This window comes from Scyliorhinus torazame, chromosome 9 (assembly GCF_047496885.1).
Source record: "Scyliorhinus torazame isolate Kashiwa2021f chromosome 9, sScyTor2.1, whole genome shotgun sequence".
Lineage (NCBI taxonomy): Eukaryota > Metazoa > Chordata > Chondrichthyes > Carcharhiniformes > Scyliorhinidae > Scyliorhinus > Scyliorhinus torazame.
Window position 1 is genome coordinate 186,106,897 of NC_092715.1, and position 23,499 is coordinate 186,130,395.

The 23,499-nt window shown below is 47.1% G+C and overlaps 1 protein-coding gene across 10 annotated transcripts in view; it reads right to left on the minus strand.

Moving 5' to 3' along the window:
• rfx3 (regulatory factor X, 3 (influences HLA class II expression)) overlaps positions 1–23,499 on the minus strand; it is a 667,766-nt gene that overhangs the window by 122,417 nt on the left and 521,850 nt on the right. For all 10 annotated transcript variants that reach the window (XM_072516895.1, XM_072516900.1, XM_072516898.1 and 7 more), the window contains 2 exons: positions 19,362–19,477; positions 18,765–18,916 (listed from right to left, as the gene is read on the minus strand). In XM_072516895.1, coding sequence (XP_072372996.1) covers positions 18,765–18,916; positions 19,362–19,477 — 268 coding nt within the window. The remainder of the gene's footprint in view (positions 1–18,764; positions 18,917–19,361; positions 19,478–23,499) is intronic.

Consider the following 23,499-nt stretch of genomic DNA (forward strand, 5'->3'; position numbering starts at 1 on the left):
ATGGTCGCCGCCGAAAGTCCAATTCTGGCCTAACCTGGATTTAATTAGCTGCACTATTGGTGGCGTTGCTTTCCAGCTGCCTAGGCTCGAAGCTCTGCAATTCCCTCCCTCAGCATCTCCTTCTCTCCACCTTGCATTCTGCTTTTAAGTCAATCCTTAAAGCCCATGTCTTTGTCCTAGTTTTGGTCATCTGCTCTAACATCTCCTTATGTAACTTGGTGTCACATTTTGTTTTAATATATCCCCATGAAGCTCCTCGAGTGTTTTATTACATTAAATGCACTATATAAAAACAAGTTGTTGTTGATTTCTATTTGTTGTTGTATGACTGCACAAGTGTATGATGCTTTTGAGAGTTCTCTAACTTACTCAAGTCTATGCTGAGCGGTGTGGCAAGTGCTGATGGTACACAGGCCCAGCCCTTACTGCTCTCTGGGTTAAAGAAGTCCCTCTGACAGGGGAAATACCTCATCATCTCTGGTGTAAATGGGAGACGCCAATTATTTTTAAGCAGTGCTCTCTCGTTCACCCCTCATTCTTTCAAACTCCAATGAATATAGGTCCAACCTTTCCTCAAAGACAGCCCCTTTAGCTCAGGAATTAACATAGTGAACCTTTCCTGATCTGCTGACAATGCAAGTATATTCTTTCTTAAATAAGGAGATCAAAACTGTACAAGTACTCTAAATGTGCTCTCACCAATGCCCTGTACAGTTGTAACAAGACTTCTGTACTCATATGCTCAACCCCCTTGCAACAAAAGACCAAATTCCATTTACCTTCCTAATTATTTGCTCTACCTGCACGCCAATTCTTTGTGATTCATGTACAAGGACAACCAAATCCCTCTAAACTGCAGCATTTTGCCTTTCTATTCTTCCTGGCAAAGTGAACAATCTTATTAGTTCCCATATTATACTTCATCTACCAAATATTTTCCACTCGCCTAACCTGTCTATATCCCTTTGCAGACTCTATTCGTGATATTTAATTGAATTGGATTTGATTTATTGTCATATATACCGAGATCGTGAAAAGTATTGTTCTGCGTACAGGCCAGACAGATCGTTCCATACATGAAAAGTATAGGACATACAATAAATACACAAGGTAAATACATAGACACAGACATCGGGTGAAGCATACGGAGTGTAGTACTACTCAGTCGAGAAGATGTGTGGAGAGATCAGTTCAGTCCATAAGAGGGTCATTCAGGAGTCTGGTAACAGCGCGGAAGACTGTTAAGGCGTGTTTTCAGACTTTTGTAACTCCTGCCCGATGGAAAAGGTTGGAAGAGAGAATAACCCAGGTGGGAGGGGTTTTTGATTATGCTGCCCGCTTTCCCAAGGCTGCAGGAAGTGTAGACAGAGTCAATGGATGGGAGGTGGTTTGCATGATGGACTGGACTGTACACATGACTCTCTGTAGTATCTTACGGTCTTTGAGCAGTTGCCATACCAGGCTGTGATGCAGCCAGATTGGATTCTTTCTGTGGTGCATCTGTAAAAATTGGTAAGAGTCTATGTGGACATGTCAAATTTCCTAAGTTTCCTGAAGAAGTATAGGCGCTATTGTGCTTTCTTGACTGTAGTGTAGGCATGGGTGGACCAGGACAGATTGTTGGTGATGTGCATAGCTAGGAATTTGAAGCTGTCAACCATCTCCACCGTGGCACTATTGATGCAGACAGGGGTGTGTATGATACTTTGCTTCCTGAAATCAATGACCAGGTCCTTAGTTTTGCTGGCATTGAGGAAGAGATTGTTGTCGTTACACCACGCCACTAAGTTCTCTATCTCCCTCCTGTACTCTGATCCTTCGTTGTTCGAGATCTGACCCACTGCGGTCGTGTCATCAGCAAACTTGTAGATGGAGTTGGAGACAAATTTTGTCACACATCATGTGTGTATAGGGAGTATAGTAGGGGGCTAAGTATGTAGCCTTGCGTGCCCTGGTATTGAGGACTATTGTGGACGACACGTTGTTGTTTATCCTTATCGATTGTGACCTATGGGTCAGGAAGTCGAGGATCCAGTTGCAGAGGCAGGAGCCAAGTCCTAGGTTTTTAAGTTTGGATACGAGTTTGGCTGGGATTATGGTGTTGAAAGCGTGAGCTGAAGTCAATGAATAGGAGTCCTTGTTGTTGAGGTGCTCCAGGGATGAGTGTAGAGCCAGGGAGATGGCATCTGCTGTGGACTGGTTATGGTGGTATGCGAATTGCAGTGGATCAAGGCATTCTGGGAGTATGGAGTTGATGTGTCCCATGACCAATCTCTCGAAGGACTTCATAATGATAGACGTAAAGACCACGGGTGGTAGTTGTTGAGGCACGTTGCCTGGTTCTTCTTTGGCCCCAGTATGATGGTGGTCTTCTTGAAGCAGGTGGGAAACTCGGAACAGAGTAGGCAGAGGTTGAAGATGTCCGTGAACACACCCGCCAGTTGGTCCACGCAGGATCTGAGTGCACGACCAGGGACTCCGTCAGGACCCATTGCTTTCCGAGGCTGCTGGGGCAGTTGACAATGGTTGGTGCTTTCCTGCGCAAAATGAGCATAGATTGCATTGAATTCATCGGGGAGAGGTGTGCTGCTGCCGGAGATTCTACTCAGCTTTGCTTTGTAGCCCGTTATGTTGTTTAAGCCTTGTCACAACCGACAAGAGTCTGTGTCGTTAGTCTGTGACTCTAGCTTAGTCTGGTATTGTCTCTTGGCATCCCTGATGGCAATGAAGGTGATGAGGGTATCACCCGCAGATTAGAGACCCAGCAGAAGCCTCAAGTCATTTCTTTTCAGGCACTTAACAGGACAGTGGTGGGCTTCACTCAAGGACCTGGGGGCAGAAGTGCTGCCTGCCGAGAACTACCAGCCAATCAGAGACTGGTAGCTCTTTCGTGCCATCAGAGAGCCAATGGATGCTGCTCGTCTTACACCTCTACCTGAGGCCTAGGATCACCCAAGAACCCAGGCACAGGTGAGCGTTGGCAGGCTGGGTGTTGCGAATGGTGGTCGCGGGGCAGGATTGACAGCAAGCGCAGTGTTGTGGCTCTCAGTGCACCCTCATTCCCATTGTTGGGTCCCTTGTTTCTTTTGAATGAAGGATTCCCCATGGAATCTCACATGCAATCTGGACAGGATTTATGTTTTTGGGCTTCTTGCATGACGAATCCCCTGCCTGATGCTGGATGAGACTCTTAAGTGAGCATTGATTGCCTACTTTCCTAATTTATCTATCTTTGTACTAGCAGCAAATTTAGGTGCAATATCATCGGTCCCTTCATCCAAGTCATTGATATAGATTGTAAATAGTTGAGTCCCAACACTGATTCCTGTGGCTCTCCAATAGTTGCCGCTGTTTTGCTCACTTGAAAATGAACCATTTATTCCAACTCTGATTCATGTGAGTATCTTTAAGAAATGGGTGTGTAAGAAATGTACCTTTAAGACATGGGTGTTTTTCAGTGATATCAGAGTGTGGGTGGAGCTGGGCTGTCTGTCAGCTTTTTTACTTTCGTTTTAGGCTGTTTGCTGCAGGGTGCGTTTTAGTTTCGTTTTCAGTGTTGGAGCTGAAGCCAGACAGAGTAGGTGTACTGTTGATCTCTCTGCCATGAAAAGACTATCTCTTGATCATTTGGTGAATTCAGAATTATAATTGTTCTCAGTAGTGAATGTAAACCTAATATGCTTCTGTTAAAAGGTGTTTCTTTTGTCTTCTGGATGTTGTTTGGGAAGTTATTAAGCATTACTTAGTGTTGTATTCTTTGGGGTTTGTATTTGAATTGATGGTTGCTAAGATGTTCACTGTATGTTTTAAAAAGGTTAACTCATAGAATTGTTTGGCTTTAAAATGTACTTTTCCATTTCTGCTGTACCACACCTGTAGAATGGGCTGTGTGCTCTCCATACCACAATCTATTAAAAGTTGTGGGTCAGGTGAACTCCATGATACACTTTGGGGTTCTCTAAACCCTGGCCCATAACAAATTGGGGGCTCGAGGGGGATAAAAGTCTATCTATTGGACTGGTGTAGTGAGGGGTGAGCATATTGTGGTTGCTTTTCAGGTGTGGTATTATAGTTTAAATGGGGTGTGTGTTGTGGAAAATGGCTCTTTCAGAGGCTCAGAAGTTTTTGGGGTGGAGATGGTCACACGCAGTATCTTACGGACAGAGACTAAAAGCAGACTTTTAGATTTGGCAAAAACATTGCAGTTAACATTACCTGACAAAATGCAAAAAGATGAGCTAATTATGGCGGTGGCTAGGCTTTAAAGTGGCCTGAGATACAGTTTGACACATTGGAAATGGCAAAAATTCAGTTACAAATTAAACAAATGGAACACGAGAAAGAAGTAAAGCAGCTTGAATACGAAAGAAAGGAAAATGAAAGAGAGAGCGGCAAAAGAAAGAGAAAGAGATAGAGAGGAAACTGAAAGAGAGAGGGAGGAAAAAGAAAAGGAGAGAGAAGAAAGGAGAAAAGAAAGAATAGCCCTAGCAGAACAACAAGAAAGAGAAAGGGAGATACAGATCAGGGATAAAGATAAAGAGAGAGAGTTTGAACTTCAGAAAATGGCCAAGAAACATAAGTCAGTTAGAATTGGCAGACGTAAAGGGAAACATATAGTTGGAGGATAGTGATGAGGATTGTGAGAAAGAGCGTCATAGTCGAAGGCTTGGTGGGGATCTACTTAAATATGTCCAAGCATTGCCAAGGTTTGATGAGAAGGAGGAGGAAGCCTTTTTCATTTCATTTGAGAAGGTAGCTAAACAAATGAAATGGCCACAGGACATGTGGGTATTACTGATTCAAACAAAGCTGGAGGTAGGGCTAGTGAAGTGTTTGCATCACTACCGGAGGAGGTATCTGGGACGTATGAGGAGGTGACAAAATCCATCTTAGGTGCAGATGAACTAGTGCCTGAAGCTTACAGACAAGGTTTAGAAATTTAAGGAAAGAATTTGGTCAAACATACATGGAGTTTGAAAGGATCAAACAGAGTAATTTTGATAGGTGGATAAGGGCTTTGAAAATAGACCAAACGTATGAAGCTCTCAGAGAAATTATACTTTTGGAGGAGTTTAAAAATTCAATTCCTGATGTAGTGAGAACTCACGTGGAAGAGCAGAAGGTTAAAATTGTGAGGTTAGCAGCAGAATTGGCAGATGATTATGAATTAGTTCATAAATTAAAGCTTGGTTTCCGACATCAGTTTCAGCCTGTGAGGGATAGAAACTGGGGACATGAGAAATACTCAAGTGGTCAAGGTAAAGGTGATCTGATGGGAGATAATAAGGAGAGTGTACCTCAGACTAAAAAAGAAATCCAGGAGGGTGGAAGAGACATGAAAAGTTTCAAATGTTTTCACTGTAATAAATTAGGCATGTAAAGTCACAGTGTTGGTGGTTGAAGAAAAGCACTGAGAAGGCTGATGTGGTAAAACAGGATAAGACAGTGGGGTTTGTGAAAGTGGTAAAGGAAAGCCAAGTGAAGGGAAGGAGGCGCAAAAGATTGTACAGCCTGATCAAGAGGTGATTGATCAGAAGGTGCCAGATCTCTTTAAAGAATTGACTTGTGTTCGTAATGTTTAATCATGTGTATCAGGAGGAGCAGGTAAATAAGCCATAATTTTAAGAGATACAGGAGCTAGTCAATCTTTAATGGTAAGAGATGAGGAATTATGTAGTTTGGGAAGAATGTTGCCAGAAAAGGTGGTAACATGTGGAATTCAGGGTGAGAGGAGTAGTGTTCCATTATATAAGGTATGGTTGGAAAGTCCAGTGAAAAGTGGTGAAGTGGTAGTAGCAGTAATAGAGAAACTATCTTGTCCAGGAGTACAGTTTATCTTGGGTAATGATATAGCTGGATCGCAGGTGGGAGTGATGCCTACGGTGGTTGATAAGCCAGTGGAAAATGAGATAACTGAAGTGTTGAAGGACGAATATCCTGGGATTTTTCTGGATTGTGTAGTAACAAGGTCGCAAAGTCACAGGTTAAGGCAAGAGGAGAAATCAGAGAGTGAAGATAAAGGTGAAGTGAAATTATCAGAAACGATTTTTGATCAGATGGTTGGAAAAGAACAGGTGGAGGATGAGGCGGATATTTTTAGTTCAGGAAAATTGGCCGAGTTACAACAGAAAGATGTAGAAATAAAACGGATGTATCAGAAAGCATAGAGGGAAGAGGAATCTGAGTGTATACCAGAGTGTTATTACTGTAAAAGTGATGACTTCATGAGAAAATGGAGACCTTTACATATGCAGGCGGATGAAAAGTGGGCAGAAGTTCATCAAGTAGTATTGCCGGTAGGGTATAGAAAGGAGGTGTTTCGAGTTGCACATGAGGTACCAGTGGGAGGTCCTTTGGGAATAAGGAAAACTCAAGCTAAAATCCAGAAACATTTTTATTGGCCTGGACTACATAAAGATGTCGTTAATTTTGTGAATCATGATGTGGAGATGCCGCTGTTGGACTGGGGTGAGCACAGTAAGAAGTCTTACAACACCAGGTTAAAGTCCAACAGGTTTGTTTCGATACCACTAGCTTTCGGAGCGCTGATCCTTCCTCAAGTGAATGAAGAGGTATGTTCCAGAAACATATATATAGACAGATTCAAAGATGCCAGATGCTTGGGATGCTTTGTCTACTGGTTTGATGATGATGCTGCGGTTGGTCTTGAGAGCGTGGATGGCAATGCGTTGTGCTTGGGTGACGTTCGGGGCTGTCTTGTGAATGCGACTGATGAATCTGGCATTGACGCGACTCCTGACGGCTTGAGCATACATGTCGAGTCTAGGGCAGCGGCCTTCCGGAGGGGTCCAATTCGACTCTTTCCTCTTCGGTTGCCGCACCGCAGATCTCTCGGTCTGCTGTTCCGGTTCATTGGTAGTCTGCTTGGGTTCGCTGTTGGCCTTTTGGGGTCTGTGGAAGAATTCCCAGAGCCTCATTCACCTGATGAAATCCTCCATGTCTGCCGCGCGACTGATGGGGTCCATTTTGCTGGTGGTGCAGAAATTGAGCCCTCTGCTGAGGACTTCGATTTTGTCTGGTTGAAGGGTGTAGTCCGACAAGTTGACAATAGATTTCCCTGTATTGTTTTCTACTGTGGTACCGGGGGTGGCTTGGTTGCTGCTGGTGGTGATGCCGAGTTTCTCAATCTTCCTGTCCTTGGTATGCATATAGGTGGCATAGTATTGTTGTCTCATCTGTTTGGCGGTGTTCCGCAGCTGGTCTGCTGCGTCCTGAGCGCAAGTTGAGAATATGGCCTCTATTTTGGTTTCCAGGTTGCGTCATCTGCTGTCGAGCTGGCGTACAAGGTCATTGAGGAGTGTGAGAGAGGTGCAACGGCAGAGTCTTTCAGCATAGTCTGTGTTGTAGGTCGATTTGAGTGGGTTTGTGATCTGTAGCCCTTTCGGGATCTTGTCTGCTTTCTTGCACCTTTGTAGAAACTTAATGTCAGTGTCTATATGCGTGATCTTCCTGGAGATCCTCTCCACTTTGAGCCGGCAGTTTGCGTGTCGATGGTCGCCATGATGTGGAGATGCCGGTGTTCGACTGGGGTAAGCACAGTAAGAAGTCTTACAATACCAGGTTAAAGTCCAACAGGTTAGTATCGATATCACTAGCTTTCGGAGTGCTGCTCCTTCCTCAGGTGAATGAAGAGGTATGTTCCAGAAACACATATATAAACAGATTCAAAGATGCCAGAAAATGCTTGGAATGCGAGCATTAGCAGGTGATTAAATCTTTACAGATCCAGAGATGGGGTAACCCCAGATTAAAGAGGTGTGAATTGTGTCAAGCCAGGACAGTTGGTAGGATTTCGCAGGCCAGATGGTGGGGGATGAATGTAATGCACACGAGTCCCAGGTCCCGGTTGAATCATGTCACACATGTCAAGTGATTGGGAAATCTCAAGCATTGATAAAACCAGCGCCCTTAATACCCATTCCAGCATTTGAGTAACCTTTTACAAGGGACCTAAATTGTAGGACCGCTTCCTAAAACAACAAGTGGGAATCAATATCTTTTGATTATAATGGATGTGTCCACTAGGTTTCTCGAGGCCATTCCAGTACGTAATATTACAGCTAAAATGATTGTGGAGGAATTACTTAAATTCTTTACCAGATATGGACTACCCTCACAAATACAATCGGATCAAGGATCAAATTTTACCTCAAGGTTATTCAAAGAAGTTATGGATAGCTTAGGAATAAAACAATTTAAATCAACTGCGTACCATCCAGAATTGCAGGGAGCGTTAGAAAGGTGGCATCAGACATTAAAGACAATATTGAGGGCTTATTGTCACGATTACCCAGAGGATTGGGATAAAGGAATTCCATTCGTACTGTTTGCAATTAGGGATGCTCCTAATGAGTCAACCAAATTTAGTCCTTTTGAACTAATTTTTGGCCATGAGGTAAGAGGACCACTTAAATTGATTAAGGAAAAATTGGTGAGTGAGAAATCGGAAATTACATTATTGGATTACGTGTTAAATTTTAGGGAATGATTAAATAGAGCAGGTGAACTGGCTCGACAACATTTAAAAGTTGCACAAAACGTGATGAAACGGGTCGCGGCCAAGAAATCCAAAGTTCGTAGTTTTGCCAATGGAGATAAAGTTTTAGTCTTGTTACCAGTGGTTGGTGAGCCTTTAAAAGCTAGGTTTTTTTGACTTCCGGTTGCGGCGATGCGGAGCTAAGTCGCACGAGTCGGCAGCTCCCGCTATTACGGACTTTCGGGCTCTCTAGAGAAGCCCCAACGGGAAATTTCTGAAGACGCACCGTGTGGGAAGGGAAGAGGGAGATCCCCCTTCATCGTTTATGGACCAGACCAGAAGCGAAACGGCCAATAAAACAGCATTGGAGCAGCGGGAGAAGCGAGGGAAGAAAGACAAAATGGCGGCGGCCGGGGATAAAGTGGAATGCGGGCCGGAGCTGCAAGAGTTCATCAAGCGCTGCTTCGAGGAGCTGCGGAAGGAGATGCTGGCGCTATGCTGTCGGCGATTGAAGGACTATGGATTACCCAGAAGGCCCACGAGGTAAAGATCCAGGAGGTGCAGAAAAAAGTCAATGAGAACGAGGACAAGATCTTGGGCCTGGAGGTGAGAGTGGAGGAGCACGAGGCGCTGCACAAAAGGTGGGCGGGAAGATTTGAAGACCTGGAGAACAGGTCGAGGAGAAAGAATCTTCGGATCCTGGGTCTCCCTGAAGTAGTGGAGGGGGCCGATGCGGGGCATATGCGAGCACGATGCTCGAGTCGATGATGGGCGTGGAGGCCCCTTCGAGGCCTTTGGAGCTGGATGGGGCACACCGGGTGCTGGCGAGGAGGCCCAAGGCTAACGAGCCGCCAAGGGCGATTGTGGTGAGGTTTCACCGTTTCACGGACAGAGAGAGGGTCTTGAAATGGGCCAAGAAAGAGCGGAGCAGCAGGTGGAACAATGCAGAGATCCAAATATACCCGGATTGGAGCACGGAGGTCGCAAAGAGGAGAGCGGGTTTCAACCGGGCCAAGGCGATGCTGCACCGGAAAGGAGTGAGATTCGAAATGCTGCAGCCAGCGCGATTGTGGGTCACATACAAGGATCAGCACCATTATTTCGAAACGCCTGAAGAGGTGTGGACCTTTATTCAAACCGAAAAGTTGGACTCAAACTGAGGGTCTGTGAGGGTGAGGGGGATGTTTGATGTATGTTGTATATAGGGTGTTAATCACGCGCAGGAAATGTTACACGGGCTGGGGGAGAGAGGGGGATGGCGATGGGGGAAAAGAGACAAGGCCGCGACAGGACGTGTGCCAGAGGGGGCGGGGCAGGCTTAGGAAAGCGCGGTTTTTTTTTCCCGCACCAGGGAAGAAAGGCGGGAGGGGGAATGGAGGAACGCACACGGATTGGGAGATTCCCACACGGGGAGGTCAATGGGACGGCGGGGGAAGCCGGGGTCAGCAGATGTCAGCTGACTTACGGGAGTGTTATGGGGGAGCAAAAAAGCTAGACACGGGTCTAGCGGGGGGGGGGGAGGGGGGGGGGGGGGGGAAAGAAGCGTTGCTGCTGCACTGGCCGAAGGGGAATGGGACACAGAAGAGGTGGTCGGGGCGGGCGTCTCCCGTCTGGGGGACTGGAGGGTGACGGCGGCGCGGGCATGGGACTGGCCTAGAAAAGGAGATGGCTAGTTGGCGGGGGGGTGGGGTGGGGGGGGTGGGCAATCCGGCTGATAACGTGGAATGTGAGGGGCCTGAATGGGCCGGTAAAGAGGGCCCGAGAGTTCGCGCACTAAAAGGGACTGAAGGCAGACGTGGTCATGCTCCAGGCGACACACTTGAATGTGGCGGATCAGGTCAGGTTAAGAAAGGGGTGGGTAGGACAGGTATTCCACTCGGGGCTGGATGCGAAGAACAGAGGGGTGGCAATATTGCTGGGGAAGCGGGTGTCGTTTGAGGCCAAGAATATCGCAGTGGACAACGGAGGGCGATATGTGATGGTGAGCGGTAAGTTGCAGGGGACGTGGGTGGTATTGGTAAATGTCTACGCCCCGAACTGGGATGATCCCGGATTCACGAAGCACATGTTGGGGCGCATTCCGGACCTGGAGGTAGGAAGCTTGATAATGGGTGGGGATTTTAATACGGTGTTGGGTCCAGCACTGGATCGCTCCAGATCTAGGATCGGAAAGAGGCCGGCGGCGGCCAAGGTGCTTAGGGGGTTTATGGATCAGATGGGGGGAGTGGACCCGTGGAGGTTTGCCAGGCCGCAGGCCAGGGAATTTTCTTTTTTCTCCCACGTGCACAAAGCCTATTCCCGGATAGATTTTTTTGTTCTGGGCAGGGCGCTGATCCCGAAAGTGGAGGGAACGGAGTATTCGGCCATAGCCATTTCGGAGCACGCCCCGCACTGGGTGGAACTGGAGTTGGGAGAGGAGAGGGACCAACGCCTGCTGTGGCGGTTGGATGTGGGACTGCTGGCAGATGAGGTGGTGTGTGGGAGGGTGAGGGGGTGTATCGAAAGGTACTTGGAGGTCAACGACAACAGGGAGGTGTGGGTGGGGGTGGTATGGGAGGCACTGAAGGCGGTGATCAGGGGAGAGCTAATTTCCATCAGGGCTCACAGGGAGAAGATAGAGGGCATGGAAAGGGAGAGGCTAGTGTGGGAGATTTTAAGAGTGGACAGGAGATATGCAGAGGCCCCTGAGGAAGGATTACTTAGGGAAAGGCGACGTCTCCAGACGGAGTTTGACCTGTTGACCACAGGGAAGGCAGAGGCTCAGTGGAGGAAAGCGCAGGGGGCGACCTACGGATATGGGGGGAAAGGCGAGTCGGATGCTGGCACACCAGCTCCGTAAGAGGATGGCAGTGAGGGAAATAGGTGGAGTCAAGGATGCAAGGGGAGCTACGGTGCGGAGTGCGACGAAAATAAATGAGGCATTCAAGGCCTTCTATGAGGAGTTGTACAGATCTCAGCCCCCAGCGGGGGAAGAGGGGATGAGACGATTCATAGACCAACTGAGATTCCCGAGGGTGGAGGAGCAAGAGGTGGCTGGTTTGGGGGCACCAATTGGGTTGGAGGAGCTGAGCAAAGGTTTGGGGAATATGCAGGCAGGGAAGGCCCCAGGACTGGACGGTTTCTCGGTGGAGTTCTACAGGAAGTACATAGACCTGTTGGCCCCGCTGCTAGTGAGGACCTTTAATGAGGCAAGGGAGGGAGGGACCCTGCCCCCGACAATGTCGGAGGCGACGATTTCTTTGATCCTAAAGCGGGACAAGGACCCACTGCAATGTGGATCGTACAGGCCGATCTCGCTCCTCAGCGTGGATGCTAAGTTGCTGGCAAAAGTGCTGGCTTCGAGGATCGAGGACTGTGTCCCGGGGGTGATTCACGAGGACCAGATGGAATTTGTAAAGGGCAGGCAACTAAACACCAATGTGCGGCGGCTCTTAAACGTGATAATGATGCCATCGGTGGAGGGAGAGGCGGAGATAGTGGCAGCTATGGACGCGGAGAAGGCCTTTGACCGAGTAGAGTGGGAGTACCTCTGGGAAGTGCTGCGTAGGTTTGGGTTCGGGGAGGGTTTATTAGCTGGGTTAAGCTCCTTTACAGAGCCCCGGGGGCGGGTGTGGTTACGAATCGGCGGAGGTCGGAGTATTTTTGTCTGTACCGTGGGACGAGACAGGGGTGCCCCCTGTCCCCCCTGTTGTTTGCATTAGCAATTGAACCCTTGGCCATATCATTAAGGGAGTCTAGGAATTGGAGGGGGGTGGTCTGAGGGGGAGAGGAGCATAGAGTGTTGCTTTATGCAGATGGCCTGTTGCTGTATCTGGCGGATCCAGTGGAGGGATGGTGGAGGTCATGCAGACTCTAAGGGAGTTTGGGGATTTTTCGGGCTATCAGCTTAATGTAGGAAAGAGTGAGCTTTTTGTAGTACAGGCAGGGGACCAAGAAAGGGGGATGGGTGATCTACCGCTGAGGAGGGCGGAGGGGAGTTTTCGGTACCTGGGGATCCAGATAGCCAGGAGTTGGGGGGCCCTACATAAACTGAATCTGACGAGACTGGTGGAGCAAATGGAGGAGGACTTCAAAAGATGGGACATGTTACCGCTCTCGCTAGCGGGTAGAGTGCAGTCGGTCAAAATGGTGGTCCTTCCAAGGATTCTCTTTGTTTCAGTGCCTTCCCATCATGATCACCAAGACCTTTTTTAAGAGGGTAGGCAGGAGCATTATGGGGTTTGTGTGGGCAAATAAGACCCCGAGGGTAAGGAAAGGGTTTTTGGAGCGCAGTAGGGACCGAAGAGGGTTGGCGCTACCGAATTTGAGGAGCTACTACTGGGCAGCAAATGTGGCGATGATCTGTAAGTGGGTGATGGAGGGAGAGGGGGCGGCATGGAAGAAGTTGGAGATGGCGTCCTGCAAAGGAATGAGTCTGGGGGCGCTGGTGACGGCACCGCTGCCGCCTCGCCATCAAGGTACACCACGAGTCCGGTGGTGGCGGCAACGCTAAAGATCTGGGGCCAATGGAGACGGCACAGGGGTGCAATGGGAGCCTCGGTGTGGTCCCCGATCAGGGGTAACCACCGGTTTGTCCCGGGGATGATGGACGGGGGGTTTCAGAGCTGGCATCGGGCGGGGATTAGAAGAATGGGGGACCTGTTCATTGACGGGACGTTTGCGAGCCTAGGGGCACTAGAGGAGAAATTTGGGATACCCCCGGGAAATGCTTTCAGATACATGCAGGTGAGGGCGTTTGTGAGGCGGCAGGTGAGGGAATTCCCGTTACAGGAAATTCAAGACAGGGTGATCTCGGGCGTATGGGTGGGAGAGGGCAAGGTGTCGGCAATATACCAGGAGATGAAAGAAGAGGGGGAGGCGTTGGTAGAGGAGCTGAAGGGTAAATGGGATGTCTCGGGAGAGGGGGGGGGTCTGCCTGGGGGGGTATTTGAGCAAGAGAACACATGAAAGATCTGGAAAACTGGCATGGACGGGAGGAATTCAGTGTACAAAGCTCTGTAACATATCGTTTTACCATGTTTATATCTTGCTATGTGCGTTTTCGTTCTATTTTGTTACGATGGGGGGTGGGGTTTTTGTTTGTAAGGGTGAAAAATTGTGTTAAAAAACTTCAATAAATATATTTTTTAAAAAGCTAGGATTTGTGGAGCTTATCAGATTGAAAGGAAATTAAGTGAGGTGAATTATTTGGTAAAAACACCAGATAGAAGGAAGACTCACCGAGCATGTCATGTGATTATGCTTAAAAGGTACTTTGAAAGGGAAGGAGAGAAAAAGGATGTTTTTATGATTCTAACTCAAAGTGACGAACCAAATCCAGATGACTTGGAATTTGACATACCTCAAATTAAATTGGAAAACGAGGATGTTCTTAAAAATTGGGATAAATTGTTGAGTTACCTTCCAGAGGAAAAACGAACTGACCTGAAAAAGTTATTGATATCACATGGGAAAGTTTGTAGAGATAAATTGGGAAGTACTAAAATGGCTATACATGTTGTAGATGTGGGAAAGACTGTTCCAATCAAACAACATCCATATAGACTTAACCCTTTAAAATTGGCGCAGGTTAACAAACAGATTGAGAGTATGCTTAAAAATTACATAATTGAAGTGGGTTGCAGCCAATGGAGCTCACCCATAGTGATGGTACCTATACCAGACAGTACCCACCAGTTGTGTGTGAACTATAGAAAGGTTAATGCAGTTACAAGAACGGACTCTTATCCTATCCCACATTTGGAGGATTGCATTGAGAAAGTGGGACAGTCAGCCTTTATTTCCAAACTGGATTTACTTAAAGGTTACTGGCAGGTACCTTTATCCGAAAGGGCGAAGGAGATTTCAGCTTTTTGACTCCAGATGGAATATACCAATTCAAAGTTATGCCATTTGTCATGAAAAACGCCCCAGCCACATTTCAACGGTTAACTCACAAAGTTGTTTCAGGATTGCCCAATTGTACGGTATACATCGATGATCTGCTAATTTTCAACCAGGCATGGACAGAACATTTGAAACATCTGGTGGAGTTATTCGATCGACTTCAGGGGGCGGGTTTGGTGATAAACCTAGCCAAAAGTGAATTTGGAAAGGCCCAAGTCACTATCCTTGGCCATACAATCGGACAGGGTCGAATGGTCCCACGGGATGTGAAAACAAAAGTTATTGGGGAGTTTCCGATACCCTCGACACGACGGGAAATAATGCGATTTCTTGGTATGAGTGGATTTTACCGGAAATTTGTACCGGATTTTAGCAGTGTGGTCGCTCCACTGACGGACTTGCTCAAGAAGAGTAACAAATTCCAGTGGACAGCGGAGTGTCAACAGGCATTTGACGGCCTGAAGGCTGTGTTAACCACTGCTCCTGTGTTAGCCATCCCAAATAATACGAAACCATTCAAAGTGGCGGTTCATGCGAGTGATGTGGGTGTAGGTGCAGTCCTTCTACAAGATGACGGCGAAGTGCTAGAGCGGCCTATTGGTTATTTTTCAAAGAAACTGAATTCTCATCAGAAAAAGTATTCCACGATTGAGAAGGAGACTTTGAGTTTGGTGCTGGCTTTGCAACATTTTCACATTTATGTGACCAGCAATCTGTCTGACACCGTTATATATACTGATCATAATCCGTTGACGTTTTTGGAGCGATTCCGGAATAACAATGCAAGGCTGTTTCGCTGGAGTTTATTGTTACAGCCATTTCATTTAAAAATAGTACATGAGGCAGGATGAGAAAACGTCATAGCCGATGCCTTGTCACGAATGCGATGAACGGAAGCAGTTTCAGTTGGAGGAAGAACAAAAAAAAATTGGACTATATTATTATACCTGTTTGCGTGTGTTTTTTTTTGAAACAAAGAAGTATATTTACTGTTTGCATTTCTTAAAGGATAGTGAAAAGGTGAAAAATGAAACTATCTTGAAGTTGATGGGGGTTTTTTTCTTGGGGGGGGGCGTGTCATGTAAGAGTACCTTTAAGGAATGGGTGTTTAAGAAATGTACCTGTAAGAAATGGGTGTTTATCAGTGATGTCAGAATGTGGGTGGAGCTGGGCTGTCTGTCAGCTTTTTACTTTTGTTTTAGGCTGTTTGCTGCAGGGTGTGTTTTAGTCGTTTTCAGTGTTGGAGCTGAAGCCAGATGGAGCAGGTTACTGTTGATCTCTCTGCCATCAAAAGACTATCTCTTGATCATTTGGTGAATTCAGAATTATAATTGTTCTCAGTAGTGAATGTAAACCTAATGTGCTTCTGTTAAAAGGTGTTTCTTTTGTCTTCCGGATGTTGTTTGGAAAGTTATCAAGCATTACTTAGTGTTGTATTCTTTGGGGGTTGTATTTGAATTGATGGTTGCTAAGATGTTCACTGTATGTTTTAAAAAGGTTAACTTGAGTTCATAGAATAAACATTGTTTTGCTTTAAAAAATACTTTTCCATTTCTGTTGTACCACACCTGTAGAGTGGGCCATGTGCTCCCCATACCACAATCTATTAAAAGTTATGGGTCAGGTGAACTCCATGATACACTTTGGGGTTCTCTAAACCCTGGCCCATAACACATGTTAGCCAATTCTCTCTCCATGCGAATATATTACCCCAACACTTTGTGCAGTAATCTTTCAGTGGCACCTTATCGAATGCCTTTTGGAAATCCACACATACAAGTTCCCATTTATTAACCCAGCTTGTTACATCCCAAAGAAATTGAATAAACTTTTCAAACATGATTTCCTTTCATAAAACTGTGTTGAGTCTGTTTAACGGTATTTTGATAGTTGAAATGGCCCGCTACTACGTTTTCAATGATGGACTCCAATATTTTCGCAATGACAAATGTTAGGCTATGTGGCCACAATTTTCTGCTTTCTGTCTTCCCCCTTTCTTCAGTAGACATGTTACACTTGCTGTTCCTCAATACCTTACGACCTTTCCTGAATCTAGGAAATTTTGGAAGATTACAACCAATGCATCCACTCTCACTGCAGCCACTTATTTTAAGATGTTAGGCTGCAAGCCATCGGGTTTAGGGGACCTGTCAGCCTTTAGTCGCATTAGTTTGCCTGGTGCTTTTTCCTTTAGTGATAGTGACTTGTACCATAATTTTCTAACTATTCATGCAATACTTTGTGTGTCTTCTACAGATACAGGATACTTGGGCAGCACAATGGTTAGTACTGCTGCCTCTCAGCGCCAGAGATCTGGGTTCAATTCCGGCCTTGGGTGACTATCTACAGAGTTTGCAAATTCTCCCCGTGTCTACCTGGTTTTCCTCTGGGTGCTCTGGTTCCCTCCCACAGTTGAAAGATGTGCAGATTGGTGGATTGGCCATGCTAAATTGCTCTTTAGTATCCAATAATACAGAGATGGGGCATGGGATTGGGTCCTGTCGGGGCAGACTCGATGAACCAGATGGCCACCTTCAGCACTGTAGGGATTCTATGGATTCAAAGTCTCTGCCATTTCCCTGTTTTCTACTATTAATTCCTCAATATTATCCTCTAAGAAATCAAAGTTTACTTTAGCTACTGTCTTTCTTTTTGAATACTTGTAGAAGCATTTACTGTCTATTTTTATATTTTTTGCTAATTTTCTCTCAAATGCTAATTTCTCTCTCTATTCTTTTTTGTTCATCACCTTTTGCTGGTTTCAGGAATTTTCCCAATCTCGGGCCTGCCACTAATTTTTTCCTTCAATTTGATACGATGAGTCCGGACAGGTAACTCAACCCAAGCCTTTTACTGACAGTTATGCAGGATACCAGAGTAAACTCTGAGGAAATGTATCCCGGTACTTCCTGGACTTATCTTTCGAATGCCACCAGAACCAGAGTGCTGCAGTATCACTTCTGGCCACTGCTGCTCTGTGCCTGGCCGGCTTGGAGAGCTGTCGGCTAATTCGGCGGGACATCCAAAGGCCGATGGAAGTGAGCATTAAGTGGCAGTGGGAGTTTGAGAGTCAGCGGTTGCGCATTACATATCGACCCTCAGGATAGCGAGCGATCTAAAATTCTACCTGTGCACTCGGAAAATAATTTCTAAATAATTTTTATTTTAAAACAAAGAAAGCAGGATGTGGGGCAACAGCTACCTTGAAGTCTCATAATTTAAGAGACAGGAGAAGAATTTTTTTTTTAGGCCAAATCTGTGCATAAGGAAATTCTTCTGAATCAAGAATACTCTTGCACATCTTTAAAAGACGGCTGGATTTGGGGGCGGGCAGAGGGGCTGGATTCAAGAGTTGCAGGTGAGCCCACCTCTGCATGGTTGTCAGGTTTTCATTGGCTTGAGATGGCATTTCTGCCCCATCTTGGGAGGATGTTCCCCCTCTAAAAGCTACCAGTTCATCAAATGATGGCAGCACTGGTAGCACAGCAGTCAGACCCAAACAAGGCATACTACGATGGCGCCAGACTTCGGGGATAGGTCCCGGGTTTTGCCAGGACCAGGCTGGCAGTCCATGCCAATTAGGGTGGGGGAATTGGGCTGGACAGAGCAAGCGGGAGGGGAAACAGCCCAACCTACCACCAGCTGAGTAGTGAAATCTGTCAGGCTGCACACTTGACATGAGCTTCTCCCACTGAGGCTTAAACGGCAGCAGTGGAGGAGAATAGCCTCAATTGTCCCACGGGCAGGCCGACCTCTTGACACCTCTCAACCACCAGTAAAACTGCAGTGAGTGCTTGTGGGTATGTGGTGGGAATTGCGTCCAATGCTTGGCACCCAATCTTATGGTCCCCACCCCCAGCCAACATGCCACCAAGGACTGTATTCAGCTCACAATGTTAGTTTCCATAGATGTCGGCATATGTGTTGCCCTTTGCATACTTGAAAAATCGCTCCAAAATCATGGGCCCACTTATGCACTGAGTATAAAAGCAAATAGTTGGCCTGGTTGTGGGTAGACATCATCTTTGTTACTCACCACATGGGGTCTGCTCAGTGTGGGTGTGCCCCTTTGCAATACAGCCTGTTTCACCTGTTTTATACCTTGCACCCAATTATAAAGTACCAGTAAGTTAAGCATTCATGTGTGGGGTGTAAAACGGAGGCCATCTCTAATGCAAGTCTAGCATGTTGTGGCTGAAAAGCGAGGTCGATATAAGCCGAGTCAGTGAAAAAACATGATCTATGAGGCTGAAAAACGAGGTTGTCGTGTTTGCTGAGTCAAGTCACGGACCTCGATTAATGGTTATAATTTTATTATTTTTTGCATTTTAGGACTAAATTTTCAAATTTAGAAAGAAAAACAACTTGTGGCAGTACTTACTAGGAATAGGTCTAAGAACGTCTGGAATAAGGATTTCCACCAGAGCCTGGTACATTACATGATCGCAGGTACACATCCACTTGAGGACGGAATCATTCTTGCACAGCGCAGTGAGCTTTGCCTTCGCGAGTCTACCTTCTATCTCATTCTCACTGCAGGAGGACAGAGAAAGAATCAAATCAATGATTATTAAAATACCAATGATAAGTGATCGATTTTTATCTGTAATTATATGATGAATTTTCTCCCCCTATCAAGCCCAATTTAGCATGTGGCAGCAACAACTGTAATTGATTTGCAGGTTGATTGGAAATTTATGACAAGGAGGGATATCTTAACTTGCCAAAGTGATCAGATTTCTGTGCAGGTGGCAAGTTAAAAGAGTAGACACTGCAGATGGGTCAGGAAGCCAACCTGTATTATTAAAATGAAGCCACAGGCCCAATTTTGAGTGACACTTACACTTCTGTCTTTGGCATGTGCTTGCAGCGCATCACCTATTTTGGGCCTATTTGTTATCCCACCACCCCACCCCCACCCCAGTTTAATATCACTGGCCAAGTTGTGAAAGCCAAATAGACCGGAGTAGAAACTTGCCTGGTTTGACTAATAGTGGTCCCATCAGTTGAAGTCGATGGACTATAGTGCCAGAATGTTTGCCATAGTTTTTCAATTAGGCTAAACTGAAGATTCACTACTACATCCAGTATTGCCTATAAAGTAACAAAAACAAAAGATATGATTAGAATCATAGAATCCCTACAGTGCAGAAGGAGGCCATTCGGCCCATCAGGTCTGCACCGGCCATTGGAAAGAGCACCCTACTTAAGCCCATGCCTCCACCCTATCCCTGTAATCCAGTAACCCCCACCTAACATTTTGGACACTAAGAGGAAATTTAGCATGGTCAATCCACCTAACCTACACATCTTTGGACTGTGGGAGGAAACCGGAGCGATCGGAGGAAACCCATGCAGACACTGGGAGAAAGTGCAAACTCCACACAGTCACCCGAGGCCGGAATTGAACCTGGGTCCCTGGAGCTGTGAGACAGCAGTGCTAACTACTGTGCTGCCGTGCTGCACAAATGCAATTTAAAAGATTCATTATTGTTAGCAGCTAAAAAAGACAAGCACTTCATAGGGGGGCAAGATATGTAAGACCATATCTGACTTTGAGTAAGATACTTTAGATATTAAGGGTGGGATTTTCCGTTGCGAGTCCACGTCGCTACCGCTGCCAACGAGGATGGAGAATTTGGTGCTCAGTCAAATCTCCATTCACTGCAGCGAGAACGGAGAAGGAACGCTTATATATTACATCGGAGATTTTAGGCTGTGATGTTAACAAGTTCATTTGAAACTCTTCTAAAGAAGTTTTAACTAGCTTTAAATGAAGACACTAGTTTAATTATTCGGTAAATACGGTTTGAGATCTGGGCTCAGATTTTCCAGCCCTGGCGCATCGAGTGTGGCGAGTCAGCCAAAAGGTAATGTCTTCAGTGGGATTGGATGATCCCATTGGCAAGCAGGTTTTGAAAATCCCACTCCTGGTAACGGTGGGGAATATGGTTTCACATTAGCTGTGCATATCTTTGTTCGTTTCAGCACACAATGATTTAAAGCAGTTTTCTGCTCCAGGGATACTTTGTGAAGCAAGCCTAATGCAAGGATGAGGAATTGAAGGAATGTGTGAAGGTCATTCATCCATATCTGGGAAATGTTGATCTATTGTTGTGTTTACAATACTAAAGTGCTTGGAAGAGTTTAAGTGGACCACATAACCATGGTAACAGAATACTTAGGAGAAGTTGAGAGGGGCTAAACGCATCATCTTGACTCCATGTTGTTACATGCAATGTCACTTTGTGTATCTGTTAGTTTATTGGGATTTAGTGACAGCATGCATGAAATTTAGAGACAAAAGATAGAATTGGTATAACAGTTTTGAGTGAACCACTGTAGTTGTAATTATGCTGGATTGTGAAGTGAGATATACCCAAGTTCTCATCATGAATCATGAACTCACTTCCGGGTGCGGCGATGACCAGCTGAGTCGCACGTTTCGGCAGCTCCCGGTGTAACGGACTTTTGGGCTCTTAATAAGAGCCCCAACGGCAATTTTAACGGCTAAAAGTACTGTGCGGTGAACCAGAAGGGAATCCCCCCTGGATACGGATGGAAAAAGGAGAGGAAGGTGGCCGGATTGCGGTGGATCCTTTAGAGCAGCGGCAAGGAAGGCAAGCAAAAACCAAGGTGGCGTCGGAAGGTGGCAGTTTAATATGGGGCCCTGAACAACACGAGTTTTTGAAACGCTGCGTGGAAGAACTCAAAAAGGAAATGAAGAAGGAGCTGTTGGCCCCGATATTACAGGCGATCGAAGGGCTAAAGGAGGAGCAAAAGACCCAGGAGCGGGAGCTTCGGGTCGTGAAGGCAAAGGCTGCCGAGAATGAGGACGACATACAGGGCCTGGTGGTGAAGGCGGAGATGCACGAGGCACACCATAAACGATGTGTGGAAAGGCTGGAAGCGCTGGAGAACAACGCGAGGAGGAACAACCTAAGGATTCTTGGCCTTCCTGAAGGTGCGGAGGGAGCGGACGTCGGGGCATATGTGAGCACGATGCTGCACTCGCTAATGGGAGCGGAGGCCCCGGCGGGTCCGCTGGAGGTGGAGGGAGCATACCGAGTGATGGCGCGAGGACCGAGAGCAGGAGAAATTCCTAGAGCCATAGTGGTGAGATTCCTCCGTTTTAAGGACAGAGAGATGGTCCATAGATGGGCAAAGAAAACTCGGAGCAGTAAGTGGGAGAATGCGGTGATCCGCGTATACCAAGACTGGAGTGCGGAGGTGGCGAGAAGGAGGGCAAGCTTTAATCGGGCCAAGGCGGTGCTTCACAAAAAGAAGATAAAATTCGGAATGCTGCAACCGGCAAGACTGTGGGTCACATATCAAGGGAGGCACCACTACTTTGAGACGGCGGATGAGGCGTGGACTTTTATCGTGGAAGAAAAATTGGAATGAGCGGGTTATTAAAAAAAAGAACGTTTGAAACAAAGTGGTGGGGCGAGTATGGGGGGGCGAAGAAGGGGGTGAAGAGGAGTTTTATGTTATTAATCCTGCGATGTGGTAACTTTTCTCTCTTCCACAGGAGGTGGTGGGGGGAGGAAAGGAGGTGGAAGAGATGGGGCGTTGGCCATTGGGGGCGGGGCCAAGGGGGTAGCGCGGGCTCGGTTCCCGCGCTATGATAATCATGGCGGGAATAGGGAAGCAGGAAGGAGGGGGCATCGCACGGTGCGAGCCGAGGTCACGGGGGGAAGCCGAGGTCAGCCAGAGTTTGCTGACTTCTGGGAGCAACATGGGGGGTTTAACTACGCTAGTGGGGGATCTAGCGGGGGGGTGGGAGGGGGGAATTATTGGGCTGCTGCTGCTGGGGAGAGGGGGGAGCTGGTATGGGGTGGGATGGGCGGGGGGGCACCGCCTGGGGGGGGGACACAGCTGCGTGGGAACCAGGTGAGGAGCTGGAAAAAGGGGATGGCTAATCGACAAGGGGGGGTAAAAAGCCCCCCAACCCGGCTGATCACGTGGAACGTGAGAGGGCTGAACGGGCCGATAAAGAGGGCACGGGTACTCGCACACCTTAAGAAACTTAAGGCAGACGTGGTTATGTTACAGGTAACGCACTTGAAACTGATAGACCAGGTGAGACTACGCAAAGGTTGGGTGGGGCAGGTGTTCCATTCGGGGCTAGATGCGAAAAACAGGGGGGTGGCTATATTAGTGGAGAAGCGGGTAATGTTTGAGGCAAAGACTATAGTGGCGGATAGCGGGGGCAGATACGTGATGGTGAGTGGCAAACTACAGGGGGAGACGGTGGTTTTGGTAAACGTATATGCCCCGAACTGGGATGATGCCAATTTTATGAGGCGTATGCTAGGACGCATCCCGGACCTAGAGGTGGGAAAGTTGGTAATGGGGGGAGATTTCAATACGGTGTTGGAACCAGGGCTGGACAGGTCGAGGTCCAGGACTGGAAGGAGGCCGGCAGCAGCCAAGGTGCTTAAAGATTTTATGGAGCAGATGGGAGGAGTAGACCCGTGGAGATTTAGCAGACCTAGGAGTAAGGAGTTTTCGTTTTTCTCCTATGTCCACAAAGTCCATTCGCGAATAGACTTTTTTGTTTTGGGAAGGGCGTTGATCCCGAAGGTGAGGGGAACGGAGTATACGGCTAAAGCCATTTCGGATCACGCTCCACATTGGGTGGACTTAGAGATAGGGGATGAAACAGAAGGGCGCCCACCCTGGAGAATGGACATGGGACTAATGGCAGATGAGGGGGTGTGTCTAAGGATGAGGGGGTGCATTGAATAGTACTTGGAACTCAATGACAATGGGGAGGTCCAGGTGGGAGTGGTCTGGGAGGCGCTGAAGGCAGTGGTTAGAGGGGAGTTGATATCAATAAGGGCACATAAAGGAAAGCAGGAGAGTAGGGAACGGGAGCGGTTGCTGCAAGAACTTCTGAGGGTCGACAGGCAATATGCGGAGGCACCGGAGGAGGGACTGTACAGGGAAAGGCAAAGGCTACACGTAGAATTTGACTTGCTGACAACGGGTACTGCAGAGGCACAGTGGAGGAAGGCACAGGGTGTACAGTACGAATATGGGGAGAAGGCGAGCAGGTTGCTGGCCCACCAATTGAGGAAAAGGGGAGCAGCGAGGGAAATAGGGGGAGTGAG